Source organism: Oncorhynchus kisutch, linkage group LG7 (genome assembly GCF_002021735.2).
Source record: "Oncorhynchus kisutch isolate 150728-3 linkage group LG7, Okis_V2, whole genome shotgun sequence".
Taxonomy (NCBI): Eukaryota; Metazoa; Chordata; class Actinopteri; order Salmoniformes; family Salmonidae; genus Oncorhynchus; species Oncorhynchus kisutch.
In genome coordinates, this window is record NC_034180.2 from 7,245,638 (window position 1) to 7,262,532 (window position 16,895).

Sequence of the window (16,895 nt, forward strand, 5' to 3'; positions counted from 1 at the left end):
TTAAATGAAGGACGAACTGTGGCTGCATTCCAAGCAATGGGAACCTCCCCAGAAAGGAGAGACAGGTTAAAAAGGTTGGAGATAGGCTTGGCAATGATAGGGGCAGCAACCTTAAAGAAGAAAGGATCTAAACCATCTGACGCAGAGGTTTTTTTGGGGTCAAGTTCAAGGAGCTCCTTTAGCACCTCGGACTCTGTGACTGCCTGCAGGGAGAAACTTTGTAGCGGGGCAGGGGAAAAAGAGGGAGAAGCATTGGGGATAGTCGCATTAGAAGGGGTGGGAAATGTTGGATGGGGAGGGAGGCATGGCTGAGTCAAATAGGAATCCTGACTTAATGAAGTGGTGATTAAAGAGCTCAGCCATGTGCTTCTTGTCAGTAACAATCATCAACATTAAGGAGGAGGGTTTATTCTCTAGGTCTTTAACCGTTTTCCACTTGTCATCAAGGCAAAGAGTGGCTACTTTGAAGAATCTTAAATATAAAATGTATTTTGATCTGTTTAACACTTCTTTGGTTACTACATGATTCCAAATGTGTTATTTCATAGTTTTGATGTCTTCACTATTATTCTACAATATAGAAAATAGTACAAATAAAGAAAAACCCTTGAATGAGTAGCTGTGTCCAAACTTTTGACTGGTACTGTATATTATCTAGTCTTGAGGAAATAGGGGCATTTATACGTTTCTCCAGATCAGTGACTGAGATAAAAGACTTGACTTTAGCTATATTTCTTAGATGATAAAAGCAGAAATTGACACGTTTTTTTTTACATGCAGATCAAGGTTTAGGTCAGGGCCAAAGAAGACATCAAGGTTTAAGGCCATAGGCTTTACATTTGTGGATAAATGACCAATATCTACAATCTGAGTTCTAGCAAGGTGGGGGTCAAATACAACAACCTCAGATTTAAAAAAAAAATAAAAAATTAATCCGGAGAAAAATGGTCAAACATCCAACATTTGATCAGCAAGAGACCTGTGAAGGGTAGCTACGCTAGCTTGGTCACTGGGTCTGATTGGTAAATAGAGCTGCGTGTCATCCGCATAGCAGTGAAACTGAATGTTATGATTGCGGGTGATGTCACCAAGGGAAAGCATATACAGGGAAAAAAGGATGGGGCCCAGAATTGACCCGAGGGACACCAACAACACGCTCAATTGTCTTAAACAGAATTTTCAAGTTGTGGGAGTTCTTAGAGATCGGAGTTGATAAGTAGATCAAGGTAGAGAAGTAGTTCAGTGTAAAGAAGTAGCATAAGAACAACATTATAATTTCTTATCAGATCCTTTATTATCTCATAGAATACTTTAAGTTTGCAGGCCATCCATTTATGTTCAGCCTTTCTAATTTCATTTTTTTCAACCACGAGTGTGTTCATTTAACCTGGGTGAGACAATTTATTCTTAGTTATAACTGAGTCTAAAGCAGCCTGACATACAGTATGTAATTGAAACTGTTCAGGATCAGTGTTAAGGGATAGAAAAGCATTTGTGAATTTACTAGCAGTTGTGGAGTTAGCGATGCCCCTTCGGGTCCTGGGTGGCGCTGGTGAGGTCTTCCGATGCTACAGGGTGCGCTTCAGCAGCTTCAGTCTGGATGCCTCTCCTTCAGTCCTCTCCTGCTTGACCAGAGACGATCCTCCAGGACCTGCAACTGCAAACTGACAAGAAGAGAAGATGTTATTACCGGTACATGAGTTGAATTGGATAACAATGTAGTAGGTCTCACAAGCTCCCCTATGGCAGAAATGTACATTTAAGGATGTACATTTAAGCAAGTCAATAGCTGAGGGGAGCCTTTCTGAAAAAAACTGGCCACATTTGATGTACGGTAATTTTGATGTAATGCTATTACACGAACCTCTATCATGATAATGTGCTGGTGTGAGGTTCCACTCCCCTCATCAGCACTCTCTACCCCTGGTCATACAGAAAGAGAGGGAGAGATGACAGAGAGAGAACAAAGGACTTCACTTGGCCAAACTCCTAAATCCCCAAAATGGGAGAATTGAACATTCTTTCTACTTTTGAAAATGTGGGACTTAAGGGACAGTTATGTTGAGTGTGTTTCATTTGGTGATCTCATAAAGGACAGGAAACACACATAACGGTATCTCTTAAGGTGTACATTTCCCAGCTGTCAGGATTACATCTAAATATTGTGAAATGTATGTGATTTCACAAATAGTTTCATGTTTAAAGATGTAATGTGATAACCTTCTAAATGAGAGTGTGAATTTTCATATAAAGATTAACTAGTCAGTGGCCACACCCCTGTGAGCCCAGACATCACATTAGGCTTCATGGAACCGCCCTTTTTTAGTGAAACGTATAAAACCCACTCCTGTTGAGATTCACACCAGACCACGCAAACACAGGTGTAAACTAAGGTTGCAAATGGTTGAATTTCTAAGACCAAAATGCTGGGTGACGCTGGTGTGTGAAGTGGTTTAAATTTACAACTCTACCAAAGGACAAGATTATACCTCGTGGAGTATTGGCTACATGGCTGGAAATGGTTAAACTCTGAGACTATCGATTCCTACAGAATAAGAGCAAATCTTAGACGTATAATTACTAGTCTGCAGCCAGAAATTACGTAAATCTAGGACGAGAATACAGACAACTGCAGAAACAGCGATCTATGAGAATATTTCTGAATGGTACTCTGAAGTATCCATCTAACCACCTACAACGACGAAAGACTTTGACTTCAACTTCATGTCCTGAATCCATGTTGTCTTTCTCGCTCTTTCTCAGTCCACACTCCCTTCCCTTTGTCTACCAAGCCGTCATATCGGTTTAGCCCACTAGGGACTTTTCTATCATTGTTAGTAACCAATATCTACTGTTTTTTTGTTATGTATTCTGTGATTATTTAGTTTGTTAGTAAATAAATAATTAAGCCAATTTGTATGTTGCTGATTCATAATTTATTCTAGAGTTCGTGCAGATTTTTTATTTTTTTATAATTTTACTACGTTCAGATGAGACTGATAGAAGGTAAAGAATAATTAATGATTGACTGCTATTGATATAAAATATCATCAGATCTGTGGATTCGGAAGATAGCCGCTCTTTTAAACTAATGCTTCCGTGGTGCCCCGGATTCCTAATGAGTTAGTTATTGCCTGATTAATTTAATCAAATAATTAAACATTAGGTAATCGATTTGAAAATGTAATCTCATTTAATCACAGTAAAGGCACGACACTACTGTCAATGTTCAAAGTTATATTGCACACTATTATTTGACACTGTCTAGAATTAGCAAGGATGTAAGGTAACACTTCGCATAACTTCTTGATATACTATTCATAGATCGATTGATTATGTTCTATGCATCATATTGTTTTCTATTAGTAAATAATAGGAAATGCAGGTAAATCAAGAATGTGGTTAGAATATGATCGTGTCTTTGTGCAAGTTAGCTAAGTAATCAGGGGAATTATTGCATACTATCCAAAAACTGACCAAGACCCAATTCTGGTTAACCATATGTGGTTAACAAATGGGCAATTCCATGGTAACGGAATTACGCTGAGACTTCGAATTTTCCCCTAAAATGTATGCCAAACGAAAAACCATTGATTGAACAGTTTAACAAACCATACAACTCTATGCCTACTTTTAACAATGTATTGGAACATTTGTACAAAAACACATTTACTGGAGGAACTGTGCAGATGAAAAGTTAAGTAAAATAATTTTGGGAAAATCTCTGTTTGTGTGACCACGTTTTCCAAAATCATAAATATCTGCTAAGATTCAAAGATGTCTGCAGAAAGAATGGGGTGTCAGCTATGACATGACACCTTGAGTTGAGAAAAAAATATTTTGGTTTTTGAACTACAGTAAGTTTAAGTGGATTTATACCCGGTAACAGAATTGCGGTAAATTAATTTCATCATGAGTCCCTCTATTAGCTATACAGAAATGCTTATTTATTGATATGAATGTAATTCTCTTCATGGTGATGTATAATAAATTGGTACACTAAGATAGAAATAAGCAATATCCTCCTTTGCATATTTGGGTATTATTCTACATACAGGCTATTATTTTAATGAGCTCCGCCATAAACCAAGACCAAATTTGGTTGGTCCAGCCCAGATCAAATCTGAACCAGCTATTGACCTCTATGTTTCACAAGTTTGAACATCAAAGTACAGCACAGTAGAGCTCAATAGAGTACAGTACATTAGTGTACTCAACTCCAGTGTGCTCTTCTGAACTCTACTCTACTCTACTCAACAGTACAGGACTGTACTGAACTATACTCTACTTGTATTTACTCTGCTCTACTGTACTGTCCAAACAGGGGAAACATAGACGTCTGTGACTGGTTCCGAATTGGTCCGGATGGGACAAAATCTGAACCAATCATGAACGTCAATGTTTGGAAAAATGAAGGGCGGTCCAGACGTCTACGGACATTAAAATAAAGGCTGGTCCGGACAGGAACATAAACTGGCGTCGTGGACTTCGAAATCAATGCGAGGGCAGACAGAATAAATGTAGACATCTGGTCAGTCTGTGCTCAGTGAGTGAGCAAGCTGGTTGCAATAAGCCAGGAGGGGTGACATTAATTGGAGAGAGAGAGGGAGGGGCTGTCCAGACTATTCACACACTTACTTTGACCACCAGGTGACAGAAAGAGAAAGAAAACAGTTATCAGCTGAACATAACAATATGTCACTGGGGAGGACAGTAGCAGGTGACTCAACTGTGGTTTGTGACCAGTAGGATTTCTCATTGCAGCCAATTCAATTGACGAAATTACATTAGTGATTTTATATATTGAGTTTTAATCACTTAATAATTCAGAAACAAAATTGATATCAGTAAAAACAATAACTAATTGATAGGTCTACCTTCACTTATTACATCTGAACTTTTATTTTATCCTCTCTCCTCACGAGGGAGAGAATATCTTAAAGATGTGGGTTTTTGGTAACGGAATTTCAATCCACAAGGCAATGTTGGCATGGGTCTTCAACATCATCGTGTTTTGATGTATTTCTAATACCTTTTAAGACATTCTGGTAGACATTTTCTAAGGCCCCTTATCCATCTGTTTGACAAGAAATCAAAGATTTTGTTTATTCAACATTTTGAGGTTGGAAAATTATTGAACATGTATATATGCCTTCATTTCAGAAAAATATAGACCGCTTTAATTTGACATGCTCCTATGATCATCACACGCAAGAGGCCCCGCAACCTGGTCGTCACTAGTTACCACAGCCACAAAGTCATAACCCCCCATCCTATTTCTACAATGTATCTTCTTAAAATGTGATTTTAAACCTAAACCTAACCTAACCGGAAATAAAGTTCAAAAAGTACATTATTGTGTTTATAAATTGTTACAATATTGACTTTGTGATTGTGGTAACTAGTGGAAATGCCGCAAGTCAGCCTCGGCCTTCCGCAAAATGTACGAACCTCTGGCCATTCCACTCCTCGGTATTGGAGGAGATATAGTGTCAAGATACCGAGGATCTTGACACTACTGGGATGATGGGCTCTTGCATTGTCCTCTGCGAACTCCCGTGCCACCTTCAGTTCCAGCAGCTGTAGTTTACTCCGCAATACTCTGCTATGTTTCACTATATTGAATCACTCCGATATATTGGTATCACTCTGCAACAGAGGGATACATCCAAGGCGAGGATTTACAGATTTACTCCGGTGTACACCTGTGTCAAGACTGGGGTCCGCCCCTATATATAGACCCCAAGGCCGCGACACACATTCTCTTTCATTTTCTCGGCAGACGTTCATATAGTTTGAGGTACAAACTTCCTGAAGTTCGCTTGGTAAGTCACATATGTGTAAATGTATTAATAATAATAAGTGTATTAATATCTTGCGTGGAAGTAAACTCACTGGCTGTTTGCAGCTGGCCACATGGCAGTACCGCCGATTCACTTTTGAAGGGACAGCTTACGAATTCAGGATCTTCCCTTTGGGCTCTCCTTGGCACCCCGCACTTTCACAAAGTTCATGGATGCTGACCTGGCACCTCTCAAGTCCCGAGGATTGTTGATCCTCAATTATCTGGACAGTTGTCTGGACCCAGGTCCTGTCACACAGAGACATGCCCTGACCCACATTGGCGGGCTGGGCATTACTGTAAACGACAAGAGTCATCTGACGCCAACCATGAGGGTGGCCTTCATTGTCATGGAGCTGGACTCAGTCCTCATGAGCACGCCTGCCCTCCAGAAGGGTTCAGGCGAACATATCTTGCCTCAACCACTTTTGGCAGGGGTGGGTAGAATCCGCCTTGACCTGCCAACGCCTGATGGGCTTGCTGACGGCGGCCTTGTTGCTGATTCCCCTGGGCCTGCTTCAAATCCGGCCTCTTCAATGGTGGTTCATCTCACACCGGCTGCACCCGAAGCGCCACTACAGTGCCTCAGGGCATTGTTGAGGTGGCGCTGTCGCTCCTTTCTCTCAGGTGGGGTGAAGATGCGGAGGATGTGCCGCCGGGAACTGGACAGCACAGACGGGCAAGGGCACCGGCTACAACCGCAGCATGCCTGGCGGTTGTTCTGCTCTTGGTGCACTGGTATTGAGGTTGTGCCCGAGTCATGCATGGTGCAGTAAGTCCTCCAATACCTGCAGTCTGGTTTGGATGAGGGCTTGGCAGTCTCTACACTGAGGGTATTTGGCTGCTATATCTGCCTGCCATGGCTGCGTCCTGGGCTCTACTGAGAGGAGTGCCCCTCGCTGATATCTGTGCTGCGGCCAGCTGGCACCTCCCTCTGTGGTTTGTACAGCAGTCCTCGGCGTAACCGCCTCGTCCCGGGACATTGCCGGGACCCCCCTTCCACATTGACAGCTCTTGCATCTCGATCCGGCGCTGGGACTTTGCCGCTGACTGGCCAGGTACTTCTAGCACCGACTAAATCTGGTACGGGTATACCAATATATTGGAGTGATCCAAAATAGTGAAAAATATAAGGTTATGTATGTAACCACGGTTATGTGAGCTATATGGGTTACTCCAATCCTCTACGGTGCTAGTGGCGCCTCAAATTATGTAGAGAACGTGTGTCGCTGCCATGGGGTCTATATATAGGGGCGTATCCCAGCCGTACACTGGAATAAATCTGTAAATCCTCATCTCGGATGTATCCCTCTACCACGTAGTGATACCAATATATTGGAGTGATCCATATAGCTCACATAACCGTGGTTACATACGTAACCTTCTTTATTGGTTGGCATCATAGCTCAAAGGTGTAGCTAAATGAAAAATGGATGCGTGCTGTTCTTGGAAGTATGGTACTGCTTATTATGTTACACATCAAATCTCATATGAGAAGTACTGTATCTTTCAAGCTGAGAGCAGACTTGTTTAGAAAAGTAGAATTAATTTATTCCATCTACATTACCTCAGTAAGGTAAATATTAAACTGTCTTTGTTCTAGCCTAGGTTTATTGTCTCTCTAAAAACCAGTATTTACACAAGCCTGTTTTTAAATTACAAGTTAATGAGGGGTATGTGATTAATTATCCTCTTACCCCAAGACACTTCACATGAGAATTATATTTCAGCTAAAGAATAGTTCCCAGACATCCCCTGCGTACTTCTCAAGCCACACTGCTATGATTTTCCCCTTTGTGGACACTCTTATGTCTGATAAGGCTAGTCAAGAAGGAGAAGCTCTTGTAACATAGTTTGCACTTGAAGGGCTTCTCCTTGGTGTGAACGGTCTGGTGCCTCTTCACATAATTTGCATCAGCGAAGCGCTTCCCACACATGGGGCAGGCGTATGGCTTGTCTGCATCCGTCCTAATACTCTGCCTCCCACGTTGTGACCCAATGACACCAGAGGTAGAAGCAGGAGCCACTGCCCTCAGGTGGTTAGTGTTTGAGCTCCCTCCTTGACCTCTAGCCATTGGTTGGGAGTTGTTGGGATTGTGTGCTGTGTTATAAGCTAGATACCTCTTGTGATGAACACCCATTCTGACCCTGTCTGTATTGGTGGGGTAACCATGAAGTAACTGAGGAAGCCTAGATCCAGGTCCAGACCTTCTATGAACCAAGTCACCAGGCATTAGATGAAACCCTGAAGGAGAAGACAGACCTGCTGATAGACTATCACCCGGGGTTTCTCCCACCACTCTCTGTGAAGGCTGAAGCCCAGGGTGACTTGCTCTGTTCAACATGGATACTGTGGTGTTTGTATCATAGGAACAGGAGGGTCTATCTCCATCAGCCCCAGGCCCTGTATCATCCCTGCACTGAGATTGTGAAGAGAAGGGTCTGGGCTGCAGACTGGATCCCTGACTGGAGCCTCTGTCTCTCTGATGACCACCAGGACTGAGGTTATTCAGTCCACCTGTCCACTGGTTGTGTTCTGTGTGGTGGTGTCTCTGTCCCTTGTGGTTCTGTCCTGGTTTCAACCCGGGAAGAAAGAGTGTCGGCTCCGGACCCAGGGTTCTGATCCGGGGCCAGGGTTTGTGACCAGGCACCTCAGAAGTCCAGTCTCTCCCAAAAGCAACACCAGATATCAACTGGTCCTCATTGACTGCAGACTGTAAACACAAATTGAACAGAAGAACATAAAGGTTTATATAAGAAACTCTTTGCTGTACATACAGAAACATGACATTATAAAATGGTAACCACAGTCAAACATCTCTAACACTGATTGAAATACTGTACCTAACAATATAGAGCCATTGGTGTTTATTATAAAAACATTTCCATATGCGTTGATTCAATAATTAAGTATACTGTTTTGGTTCGACTGAGATAAAGGAAACTCAGTCCCTGCAATGATCCATAAATAACCAAGTCAGTCAGCTTTTTATTTAATTTCAACAAAATGATACGTGACAATTAGAATAACTTTCTCACTATGGTAACACTTAACATTTTCTGTAAATCTGGTACCCTCGCAATGATAAAATTAATTTTAGAATACTATGGAAAAGGTTATTACATTACACTCAGTTTCACCACTTTATGTCAAGTAAACATTAATTAAGGCACTATAATTTCCTCATTATAAAACACCAGCATCAAACAACAGGATAAGGTTGTAACTTTTCATTGAATAATTTTTATAGATACCATCACCATATCATCTACTCTACATCATCATACTCATTCTTTAGGTCCACAGACGATGCAATCTCAACCACACTGCACACTGCCCTAACTCATCTGGACAAGAGGAATACCTATGTGAGAATGCTGTTTATCGACTACAGCTCGGCATTTAACACCATAGTGCCCTCCAAGCTCGAGACCCTGGGTCTCGACCCCGCCCTGTGCAACTGGGTACTGGACATCCTGACGGGCTGCCCCCAGGTGGTGAGGGTAGGTAACAACATCTCCACCCCGCTGATCCTCAACACTGGGGCCCCACAAGGGTGCGTTCTGAGCCCTCTCCTGTACTCCCTGTTCACCCACGACTGCGTGGCCACGCACGCCTCAAAGTCAATCTTCAAGTTTGCGGACGACACAACAGTGGTAGGCTTGATTACCAACAACGACGACACGGCCTACAGGGAGGAGGTGAGGGCCCTCGGAGTGTGGTGTCAGGAAAATAACCTCACACTCAACGTCAACAAAACTAAGGAGATGATTGTGGACTTCAGGAAACAGCAGAGGGAACACCCCCCTATCCACATTGATGGAACAGTAGTGGAGAGGGTAGTACGTTTTAAGTTCCTCGGCGTACACATCACAGACAAACTGAATTGGTCCACCCACACAGACAGCAGGGTGAAGAAGGCGCAGCAGCGCCTCTTCAACCTCAGGAGGCTGAAGAAATTTGGCTTGTCACCAAAAGCACTCAAACTTCTACAGATGCACAATCGAGAGCATCCTGTCGGGCTGTATCACCGCCTGGTACGGCAACTGCTCCGCCCACAACCGTAAGGCTCTCCAGAGGGTAGTGAGGTCTGCACAACGCATCACCGGGGGCAAACTACCTGCCCTCCAGGACACCTACACCACCCGATGTCACAGGAAGGCCATAAAGATCATCAAGGACAACAACCACCCGAGCCACTGCCTGTTCACCCCGCTATCATCCAGAAGGCGAGGTCAGTACAGGTGCATCAAAGCTGGGACCGAGAGACTGAAAAACAGCTTCCATCTCAAGGCCATCAGACTGTTAAACAGCCACCACTAACATTGAGTGGCTGCTGCCAACACACTGACTCAACTCCAGCCACTTTAATAATGGGAATTGATGGGAAATTATGTAAAATATATCACTAGCCACTTTAAACAATGCTACCTAATATAATGTTTACATACCCTACATTATTCATCTCATATGTATACGTATATACTGTACTCTATATCATCTACTGCATCTTTATGTAATACATGTATCACTAGCCACTAACTATGCCACTTTGTTTACATACTCATCTCATATGTATATACTGTACTCAATACCATCTACTGTATCTTGCCTATGCCGCTCTGTACCATCACTCATTCATATATCTTTATGTACATATTCTTTATCCCCTTACACTTGTGTCTATAAGGTAGTAGTTTTGCAATTGTTAGCTAGATTACTTGTTGGTTATTACTGCATTGTCGGAACTAGAAGCACAAGCATTTCGCTACACTCACATTAACATCTGCTAACCATGTGTATGTGACAAATAAAATTTGATTTGATTTTGATTTGATTTCTTTCCTAATTTCACCTTATCCAGTTCCCTATACCTCTAAAACCAAACTAATTGACGACAAACTAACTAGTTCATGTCTCCCGTGTGGACCTTCAGGTGCATCTTCAGCTGGTGCTGGTGGGAGAACCTTATCTCACACTGGGGGCAGCTGCAGGGTTTCTCCCCTGTGTGGACCCCCTGGTGCCTCTTCAGGCTGGACGATTGGGAGAAACTGCCCCGGCACAGGTGGCAACCAAATGGTTTCTCCCCGGTGTGAATCCTCTGGTGACTCTTCACCTGTAGGGGGAAACTGAAGGCCTTCCCACAGGACGAACACGGGAACCGCCTCTCTGTGGCGCTGCCACCTTTACGGATTCTGTCTCTACTACTGTTATTTGTCAATGGGCTATTTAATGTTGAGGCACTGACATTGTCTGAGGTCTGGTTTAACATTCGGAAAGTGTAGGGTGGACCAAGGCTAGGAAGTGTCTGTTTTGTCCCAGGGTCCATATTCCACTTGGTAGATCCTATAAAAGGCAGGCTGAAGGCAGCACCTGTTAGGGGGTTACTATAGAAGCAGGACCTAGCATCGCTAGCCCAGTCTGTGTCTGTTTTCTCAAGCCACATACCGACACCTCTCCGTCCCCGCAGACCAAATCGACGCCTCAACCTTGTCTCAGACTATCTGTTGTTATGGATACTAAGTTTGGTCGTTGTTTTGTGTTCGACTGTCTGTTTCTGGTTGTGGTTTCTGGTTGTGGTTAACAGTGTTGTTCCCCAGCCCAGAGTTGAGGACACTGACCTCAACTATGTCGTCACTGGTCCTGGCCTGCTCAGTGATGTTGTTCCCTGGAACCTTAGCTGCACCGGTCGGGGTCTGGAAATCCAAGATGGCCGCCCAGTCTCCTCTGTTATCATCCAGCCAATCACCTGAAAGTTACAAAATAGACTTTACAAACATGGCAGAGAACTGTTTTTTTTTGTCAATTACCTGGTGAAGTTCATACAGTGTGTGTTTTAGTATGTAAACATACATTGTACTGATTTCATTTTATGAATGAAGAAAAAATAACCAGGTACATCACTATTCCAATTGAAGATCTACTACTGTATGTAGGCTATATTTATTTCTCTCTCACCTTGCTCCCCCATCTTTAGTCCACTCAGCAGATCCATGCTCTCTGGTCCATCCTCTATCGTCTCCTCTTTGACCAGCAGCAGATCAGGCTTCCCATCCTCTATGACTACTGACTGTAAAAGATAGAGTGATAATGTTGGATCAAGAGATCTGATTTGAACACCCACCTATGGAGCATCTTCTGATTGGGCAATGAGGGATTGATGTGATACTACACAAACGTGTTAGTTGAATTGATTACTTGACACTCATTATTGGTTTGATAATTAAAAGGCATGGTCCCACACTTAAGGCACAATTAATCAAGACCTGGGTCCTTATCAATAAACAGTCTCAGAGTGGGAGTATTGATCGAGGATCAGGTCCCCACTTGTCTATATAATCTTAGTCATTCTGATCTAAAAGGCTAAACTAATCCTAGATCAGAAATCCTGACCTAATAACATTCAAACTAGTTTACCGTGGGCTTACCTCTGTGAGACTGTGTGTTGTCCTGTGCTGCTCAGCTGGGGGTTCAGGAGGAGGTGTAGTCTGGCTGTCTTCCATGACAATGGTCACCTCAGGGTTTTCCAGACCCTCCTCACACCCCTCCTCCTTAACCAGCAGCACCTCTGGACCCTCCTCCTAGAAGAGACAGCTTATACAGATTACATACATACACTCCCTCAGGTATGTACATGTACACACAGATAAAACACACTTTCAATATAGAGTGTTTACCCATCCCCACTATGTTTGAGTCCTATACTGTGGTTACAGAATTACTTCATTGTTGTTAAACCCATCACGGGGGACATACAGTACCAGTCAAAAGTTTGGACATACCTACTCATTCAAGGGTTTTTATTTTTTTATATACTATTTTCTACGTTGTAGAATAATAGTGAGGACATCAACTATAAAGTAACACATGAAATCATGTAGTAACCAAAAGTGTTCAACAAATCTAAATATATTTTATAAATGCTTCAGAGTTCAAGTAACAGACACATCAACATCAACTGTTCAGAGGAGACTGCATGAATACAGCCTTCATGGCCAAGAAACCAATACTAAAGGACATCAATAACAAGAATTGCTTGGGCCAAGAAACACGAGCAATGGACATTAGACCGGTGGAAATCTGTCCTTTGGTCTGATGAGTCCAAATTTGAGCTCTTTGGTTCCAACCTCTGTATCTTTGAGACGCAGTGTAGGTGGACGGATGATGTCTGCATGTGAGGTTCCCAATGAAGCATGGAGGAGGAGGTGTGATGGTGCTTTGCTGGTGACACTGTCAGTGATTTATTTAGAATTAAAAAGGCACACTTAATCAGCATGGCTACCACAGCATTCTGCAGCGATACGCCATTCCATCTGGTTTGGGCTTAGTGGGACTATCATTTGTTTTTTAACAGGACAATGACCGAACACACCTCCAGGCTGTGTAAGGGCTATTTGACCAAGGAGAGTGATGGAGTGCTGCATCAGATGACCTGGCCTCCACAGTCACCCAACCTCAACCCAATTGAGATGGTTTGGTATGAGTAGGACCGCAGAGTGAAGGAAAAGCAGCCAACAAGTGCTCAGCATATGTGGAAACTCATTCAAGACTGTTGGAAAAGCATTCCAGGTGAAGCTAGTTGAGAGAATGGCAAGCGTGTGCAAAGCTGTCATCAAGGCAAAGGGTGGTTACTTTGAATAATCTAAAATAAATGTAGATTTATTTAACACCCTTGGTTACAATATGATTCCATGTGTTATTTCAAAGTTGTCTTCACTATTATTCAACAATGTAAAAAATAGTTTTAAAAAATGGGAAAACCCTTGAATGTGTGGGTGTGTCAACTTTTGACTGGTACTGTAAATATGGCAATGTGGGTCAAGTCATCTGACAAACCTTACAAACTATTTTAACATGTACAGTAGGTTTTTGTTAGTGTGTGGGTCTAGAGTCAATGAAAGTCTTAGAATAACATTTTTTTGTTTATTAAACAAACAAGTGTTAAATACACCATATGAAAACCACACAAGTCTCAACGAAATCAGCATGAACATGATAAACTGAATTAATTTTCTCACTAATTGCCTTGGGAAAGTTTGAACATCATATAGCCTACAAAGAACAAATAATATGAAATAGTTTTTAGGCTTAAATATCACACAATCTGTGGATCTTTTCTGCTGACATTTAAAATAATGCAGGGTTTGATCTAAAAGTCAGAAGACTGTGTGGAATGGTTACTTTATGTTATAGAGTGGAATGGTTTTTCTGCTGGTGTATCCTGAGATATCTCCTCTCTGAGAACCTCTTCCCACAGTGAGTACAGGCGAAAGGCCTTTCTCCTGTGTGGACTTTCAGGTGCATCTTCAGATGGTCCTGGCGGGAGAACCTCTTCTCACACTGGGTACAGCTGTAGGGTTTCTCTCCTGTGTGGACCCTCTGGTGCCTCTCCACCTTCTGGAGGCAACTGAAGCCTTTGTTACAGAACATGCAGAGGAACCGTTTCTCTTTACTATTGCCTGATGTGGCTCCCACTCCCTGAGCCGGGACTCTAGCCCTGTCGTTTGAGTTCAATACCTGATCGAAAAGGACGTGGCTGTGTGAATCAGAAGGCCCCATCGATGTGGACACTGGGTCGTGATCCCCGAACAAGTGTAAAGGGGAGTGGGTGGTGTTATTTAGATCAGTCTCTAAGCTTTCCCTGTAATCTAAGAAATCTCTGCCCTGTGAGTGTCCGTCTCCAAGGTGACTATCTGCATTCCATGTGGGAGGAGCGTCGCCCTCCACTTTCACCGTCACTTCATCTACCACTATAACCTCCCCTTCCTTATCTAGGCACCCTTCAGAGTATACACTACTACTGTACTGGTTCCAGTCCCCTCTAGACAGATCAGTCTGTGTCTCTAAACCCAAGGGCATGTTGCCAGGGTCCATTTCTGTAGCGTAAGAATAAGACGGATCATCACCGCCAGTGTCTAACACATCACTATCACCACGGGAATGAACCATCCTCTGGCTCTGGTGAAATACCGGTAAAAACTCTGAGCCGGGAGCAGGACAGCCCAGTCTCCCCAGCCCCAGTCTCTCTGGGTCTGATCTGTGGTCAGATCCTGTGTTTAAGAGCCTGTGTGTTACAGTTAAAGTCTTGGTCTCTGACTTGAGGACGGCGTTCTGCGTTCCACTGACCTCCGTGATGCTGCGTCGGGTCCTGGGCGGTGCTGGGGCGGTGGTGGGGTCCTCTGTGGCTACAGGGGGTGCTCCAGCTACTCCAGTCTGGATATCTCTGCTGTGCCATGGATCCTCCTCTCCTTCAGACCTCTCCTGCTTGACCCCAGGACCTGTAGCCTCTGCATCTGCAGACTGACACAAGGATATCAATGTTGTAGGGAAGTCTCACAAGCTCCCCTATGGCAGATAAATGAGGATGTACATGTAAGCAAGTGAAAAGGTGAGGGGAGCCTTACTGACAAACAGGCCACATTTGATTTCCAAAGTAACTGTAATTTGTAATGAAACACTTTTACACGAACCTCTATCACAATAACGTGCTGGTTTGAGGTTCCACTCCCCTCATCAACAGTGATTGGTTGGTCATCTCTCCATGTATTGTGTCCCGCTGGCTTCACAAAGCTCCTTTGGCCTCCAGTGGGATGTCCTTCACCTGAGAGTGATTGAGGTGGTTAGGTTAACTACTGTCAATGCTATACTGTACACTATTAACGATGCCTACAATTGGCAAGGATGTAAGGTAACAATTCTCATAACTTCCTGGTAAACCATTTATTGTATTGACCAATATATTATGCATCATTGTTTTTGAGTAAATAGTCAATGCAGTAAATCAGTGTTTAGAATATGATAGTCCCTTTGCGCAAGATTGCTAAGTAATCAGATGAATTATTGCATACAATCCAAAAATTGACCAAGAACCAATTATGGGTAACATCTTAACAGAGGGTAACAGGGCGTCAGGCACTGGGCAATTTATAATCCGCGACAGGCCAAGCAGCAAAACGTACCTCTTGCCATTCCTCTGTATCTGTCGAGGATCTTGACACTACTGGGACGACTGGCGACGACGCGCTCTCGCATTGTCCTCTCTGCGCGCTCCCGTGCCACCTTCAGTTCTAGTAGTTTCCTCCGCAAAGCCCTGTTTTCTTTCCGGCTTTGAGTTATTTCCAAACGAAACACTGCATAGTCGTCGTCTACGAGTTTACAGATCTCTGCCACGGCTGCATTCGCTAGCACCTCCATGATGGAGGCTATTTGAGTGTGAAAAACCATACAGTTAGCCATTGTTAGCAACTTAGCTAGCGTTACCTAGATAACATCTATCAACCACGTTCTGTCTCTAGAGCGAATTAAACACCACATGGGATAAGTATTCGATGCTGTGCAGTTAAATGAGTCATATTATGAGTTACAGGTTGTTAATAAACGTCTAAATAACAACAAAAAAGCTAACGTGGAAATTGTTGGTCACTGTTCACTTCCCTTTCTTCTTCGTATGCGTTTCCGGTAGGCTAGAAGCTGCGTGGCGTAACCTATTGCTGCTGCCTTTTACAGATCGGAGTGTGAATTGCACATTTTGTCACAAATTCGGGGGGCACACCAATTGCACCATCCAACCCTACACAAACACTGAGTGTACAAAACATTAGGAACACCTTCCTAATATTGAGTTGCATCCCCTTGGGCCCTCAGAACAGCCTCAATTGAAAACATCCCACAGGCATCCTGGCCCATATTGATTCCAATGCTTCCAACATTTGTGTCAAGTTGGCTGGATGTCATTTGGGTGGTGGACCATTCTTGATTCCCATGGTTAACTGTTGAGCGTGAACAACCCAGCAGTGTTCTTGACACACTCAAACCGGTGTGCCTGTCACCTACTAACATACCCTGTTCAAAGACACATCTTTTATGTTGCCCATTCACCCTCTGAATGGCACACAAACATGTCTCAAGAATTAAAAATCCTTCTTTAACCTGTCTCCTCCCCTCCATCTACACTGATTTTGGATTTAACAGGTGACATTATTAAGGGATAATAGCTTTCATCTGGTCAGTCATGCAATGGAAAAAGCAGTGTCCTAATGTTTTGTACACAGT

The 16,895-nt window shown here is 43.2% G+C and overlaps 1 protein-coding gene across 1 annotated transcript; it reads right to left on the reverse strand.

Annotated features, from left to right (window-relative positions):
• Nucleotides 1-7,435: 7,435 nt before the first annotated feature.
• LOC109894077 (zinc finger protein 768-like) lies at nucleotides 7,436-16,576 on the reverse strand. Its single transcript, XM_020487305.2, has 7 exons — nucleotides 15,803-16,576; nucleotides 15,314-15,444; nucleotides 14,970-15,143; nucleotides 12,272-12,424; nucleotides 11,802-11,913; nucleotides 11,465-11,592; nucleotides 7,436-8,556 (listed from the first exon to the last, which is right to left on the reverse strand). Exons 1-7 carry the CDS (start codon nucleotides 16,077-16,079, stop codon nucleotides 7,609-7,611), a joined length of 1,923 nt encoding a protein of 640 aa, XP_020342894.2. The 5' UTR covers nucleotides 16,080-16,576; the 3' UTR covers nucleotides 7,436-7,608.
• Between the last annotated feature and the right edge of the window lie 319 nt (nucleotides 16,577-16,895).

Excerpts from the sequence above, each read along its gene's own strand:
- LOC109894077 (XM_020487305.2), bottom strand. The coding sequence starts at position 16,079 with ATGGCTAACTGTATGGTTTTTCACACTCAAATAGCCTCCATCATGGAG. Across the intron at positions 15,144-15,313 it reads AGCACGTTATTGTGATAGAG|TCTGCAGATGCAGAGGCTAC; the intron begins GTTCGTGTAAAA and ends TCCTTGTGTCAG. Across the intron at positions 12,425-14,969 it reads CCCGACGCAGCATCACGGAG|GAGGAGGGTCCAGAGGTGCT; the intron begins GTCAGTGGAACG and ends TGTCTCTTCTAG.